Source organism: Triticum dicoccoides, chromosome 4B (assembly GCF_002162155.2).
Source record: "Triticum dicoccoides isolate Atlit2015 ecotype Zavitan chromosome 4B, WEW_v2.0, whole genome shotgun sequence".
In the NCBI taxonomy this organism is placed as follows: domain Eukaryota; kingdom Viridiplantae; phylum Streptophyta; class Magnoliopsida; order Poales; family Poaceae; genus Triticum; species Triticum dicoccoides.
The window spans coordinates 459,673,364-459,677,578 of NC_041387.1; the positions used below are offsets into that span (position 1 = coordinate 459,673,364).

Here is a 4,215-nt window from a genome sequence, read left to right on the forward strand (position 1 = left end):
CGATTTTCCGTAGGCGACCTGAGCGGTGGTGGCGAGAGTTAGTTGTGGTTGGAGGCGCTGGAAACCAGTGGGGGTTTGTGGGAAAGAGCAGCGAGAGGCAGAGGGCCAGAGGGGGATCTCGGGAAGATCGGCAAGGGGAGTGATCCTCGGCAGAATTTTCGGGAACGGAGCGGGGCATGGCGGGGGAATATTCGTCCGCTCGGCAGAGTATAGTGCGTCAACGTTAATTGCTATGTGCAATCCTAACCTTCGTTTTAGGCCGTTAGATATCATTAAGTGGGATAATCTGATGGCACAAATTAATCTGGGTACACATAATGGGGTGGTTATAGAAAACAAAATGTTCTCTTGTTTAATAGTAGTAGTATAGAAAAAAACTGAAAACTCCGCGCTGTAAAACGGGAAGGTAATAATGCTGGCGCCCACAGGTCATTCACGCGCCGCGGATAAGCTGGCGGCCGGCCGGGCCCGTTGTTGGATCACGCGTCGGCGGGTGGGATTAGCCCGGGACAGCAAATCATCATGGGCAAAAGAAACGAACAGAGGAAGCAGATGAAACAGAAGAGGGAAAAAGGTTGCCGGGGTTCATTAGGGCGGAAGCCAGCGTCAAATCGTTAACCACACGCAGCAGCCGGAGGGAGGAGCGAGCGAGGAAGCCACCAGTATAAAACCAACGCCGCGTCCTTGGCAACCAGCGATCCCGCGACTCAGCCGACGGTTTTCTGTTCCCCCCTCTGACCTGTCCCTCCATCCTCCTCAATTCTCCTCCCCGGCGCCCGCCGTTGACGAGGCCTCGGAGGAGGACGACTCGAGCGCGCCGCTGTCTCCTGCTCCGCCGGCTGCCCTCGCGTCGAGGTACGTACGCACCTGCACCACGCTGATCGATCTCGTCCCTTGCTGTGGCTTCTGTTCTGTTCTTGGCCGCTACGCGTTTGAATGTTTTGTTCGTTGTATCTATCCACCTCCGCCATTAGAGTTACTCCTCTGGTCATTGCGTCATGGGTGGCGAGAGAGGTGGTGGTTTGGTTCCTCGACACGGCAAGAGGCCAGATCTGCAACGAGCAAGCCCCCCGCTGTTCATCAGTACTTCTCGTCTCCCCCTCTGTTTGTCATCTTATCTTACGTGCGGGGTTAGGTGGGTGCTCGAGCTCGACGGTTGCGAGGCCACCACTTTCGTCGTCTTTGCTCGTCTCGTCCCCGTCTCCATCTCATCATGGATCCAGCCTGTAAATCATTTTGGCTCCGGGACTAAAAATAGAGGCGTCACAGAGAAGGAGCCAAGGAGGATCAACAGAATAAAGCTCGGCTCTTTTTGTGTTTTGTGCCGGGCAGTTGGCTGGAGATCTAGCGGTATTTGGGTTGGTTTTCCGGTGGAAGCAACACGACAGCAATACCTGCGTCCGGAGAACTACATTTTCAACAGCACATAGGTTGATAGATGGACGGATTGGGCTTAAAGTGGAGCGGCATCTGCTGGCTATTTCCTCCACCTGCATTTTTGCCGTCTTCCTCCTCACCCACTATACCACATAAAGGACCATCGGCTGCTTTCCTAAATCTGAGAAAAATCCCGTCTCCCGGGCGAGGCCGCAGATTGTCCCAGCGTTACTAGATCAGGTTGTCCTCCTATCTCAACCCCTTCAAATCAATGCTGCCGTTTTGGGCTTTCGTATGTACTACTAGTCGTAACAAGAGTATGCTTCTTGAATTACCCGTGCAAACTCCCGCTGCTTCTGCCGATGCAAAGATGGTCGCTGTCTTGGGACACATGGCGTCTGCATCGGCAGGGCAGAGAGGAAGTTTTAGTGTCTTGTTCTGAAGTCTGAACCGTATACTCCGACCCTCTGTGACCAATGAGTCTGGATCAGATGAGATCATCTCATTCGTTTCTTCTTCTGTTGCTTGCTGCAGTTTCACAGGGTTGAGTTAGGAGGACTGCGACCATGAAGGCCCTCATTCTTGTGGGAGGATTCGGCACCCGCCTGCGGCCGCTGACGCTCAGCGTGCCCAAGCCGCTCGTCGATTTCGCCAACAAGCCCATGATCCTGCATCAGGTCAGTACAAGTACTCCATAATTTATTTTGTATCTATATGCTTTAAGTTATTCAGGCGAAATAATATTTACTACTGTACTACTAAGGCACGAGGAGAGGTAACTTTGGGGGAAATTGCAGTGCAAGAAAAAATAAACAGTATAATGTAGTTCAGTCACCTGATTATTTACCTGTGGAGTTTACTTATGCAATGCCTCATCAGTCCATGATTTGCTAGGTGGTCCATGTGAATAGATTCCTCACGGCAACAGTCATGGACCTGTATGCATCACCATCTGTGTCTCAAATAATTGTGACGATAGAAACAAAATGTATGAATTTAAAAGGGGTAACCAATAATTGACCATTTCCCTGTCCTGAGCAAATTAACATCTGTTCGAGCATCGCTGGGACTTCAATTGTTCAGCGTATCTTGTGATTTTTATTTTTTCTGCAGTGCCTTCGTCACCAGATCGAGGCTCTGACAGATTTGGGAAATTTCTTTTTGTAATGCTTTTGTCACCAGATCGAGGCTCTGAAAGATGTGGGAGTTACAGAAGTTGTCCTAGCCATCAATTACCAGCCAGAGGTAATTGAGCATGGACATGCCACGCCTTGGAAAACTGTTGTTTCGTCAGAATCCCAGATCTCACTGTCTTACTTTGGTGGAACAAATTGCAGGTCATGCTCAACTTTCTCAAGGACTTCGAGAGCAAGCTTGGCATCAAGATCACCTGCTCCCAGGAGACAGAGCCAATGGGAACCGCTGGACCGCTGGCCCTGGCCCGCGACAAGCTCGACGACGGATCCGGCGAGCCTTTCTTCGTCCTCAACAGTGACGTGATCAGCGAGTACCCGTTCGCAGAGCTCATCGAGTTCCACAAGTCCCATGGCGGCGAGGCCACGATCATGGTCACCAAGGTACGTGTGCCTAGTCACGAGTAGAACTAACCTTGAAGGATGGGTGTCCATATGATTAGTATGCTGAGAAATGTTGCTACTTTGATTTGGTAAAATAGGTGGACGAGCCTTCCAAGTACGGCGTGGTGGTGACGGAGGAGGAGACCGGGAAGGTGGAGCGGTTCGTGGAGAAGCCCAAGGTGTTCGTGGGCAACAAGATCAACGCCGGCATCTACCTGCTGAGCCCGTCCGTGCTGGACCGCATCGAGCTGAAGCCGACGTCCATCGAGAAGGAGGTGTTCCCGCGCATCGCCGCCGACAAGGGCCTGTTCGCCATGGTGCTGCCGGGGTTCTGGATGGACATCGGGCAGCCGAGGGACTACATCACGGGGCTGAGGCTCTACCTGGAGTCCCTGAGGAAGAGGGCGCCGGCGAGGCTGGCGGCGGGCGCGCACGTGCTGGGCAACGTGCTGGTACACGAGACGGCGACGATCGGGGAGGGGTGCCTGATCGGGCCGGACGTGGCCGTCGGCCCCGGGTGCGTGGTGGAGGCCGGGGTGCGGCTGTCGAGGTGCACCGTGATGCGGGGCGCCCGCGTGAAGAAGCACGCGTGCATCTCCGGCAGCATCGTGGGGTGGCACTCGACGGTGGGCAAGTGGGCGCGCGTGGAGAACATGACCATCCTCGGCGAGGACGTGCACGTCTGCGACGAGGTGTACAGCAACGGCGGCGTCGTGCTCCCGCACAAGGAGATCAAGTCCAGCATCCTCAAGCCCGAGATCGTCATGTGATCGGGACCATCGCCCGCGCCACATGGTGAAAAAGGGTCGTATATTTCTTCATGCGTTTGTTGGTTTATTTGTCTGTCTGTCTGCAAGTGTAAACAGAGGTGTCCACCAAACTGCCAAGTGTCTATCAAGCTCTATGTATGTCTAGACGTGTCGCAAGTTTTTTTTCTTTCTTTCTTTTTTGAAGACAAAATGCGTCTCGGTTAAATTTAAGCCCCGGGCTTCAATTTGTAGATAGGTGTCAGATGCATGGGAATAAAGCATCAGTTTTACAAGTCGTACAATCTGCACTACATTCTTCAGCAATCGCCAGTATTTTATGGAAAACACGGCTGGATACAAGCGTCGTACTGCGTTCTTCTGGAGTTGTGGTTACGGGAGCATTTCTTTTTCCAGGTTTGGTATGGATCCGACTTGGCTGCTCCCTCCCCATGCTCCTATTCGTGCTCCCACTTCATCCTACGGTTGTCATTTTTCTTTTTTCTTTCTAATCT

At 52.7% G+C, this 4,215-nt stretch overlaps 1 protein-coding gene across 2 annotated transcripts; it reads left to right on the forward strand.

Annotated features, from left to right (window-relative positions):
* The first annotated feature begins 570 nt into the window (after window positions 1-570).
* Window positions 571-3,999, forward strand: LOC119290858 (probable mannose-1-phosphate guanylyltransferase 1). Of its 2 annotated transcripts, none has more exons than XM_037569513.1 (5): window positions 571-855; window positions 1,912-2,054; window positions 2,560-2,622; window positions 2,715-2,954; window positions 3,053-3,999. In XM_037569513.1, exons 2-5 carry the CDS (start codon window positions 1,944-1,946, stop codon window positions 3,722-3,724), a joined length of 1,086 nt encoding a protein of 361 aa, XP_037425410.1. In that variant the 5' UTR covers window positions 571-855; window positions 1,912-1,943; the 3' UTR covers window positions 3,725-3,999. The 2 variants fall into 2 exon arrangements, with proteins under 2 accessions (XP_037425410.1, XP_037425412.1); XM_037569515.1 differs by lacking the exon at window positions 571-855 and adding an exon at window positions 1,419-1,617.
* Window positions 4,000-4,215: the final 216 nt, after the last annotated feature.

Coding starts and splice junctions, on each gene's coding strand:
- LOC119290858 (XM_037569513.1), top strand. CDS start 1,944: ATGAAGGCCCTCATTCTTGTGGGAGGATTCGGCACCCGCCTGCGGCCG. Junction 2,055..2,559: donor AGCCCATGATCCTGCATCAG/GTCAGTACAAGT, acceptor TTTTGTCACCAG/ATCGAGGCTCTGAAAGATGT. Junction 2,623..2,714: donor CCATCAATTACCAGCCAGAG/GTAATTGAGCAT, acceptor AACAAATTGCAG/GTCATGCTCAACTTTCTCAA.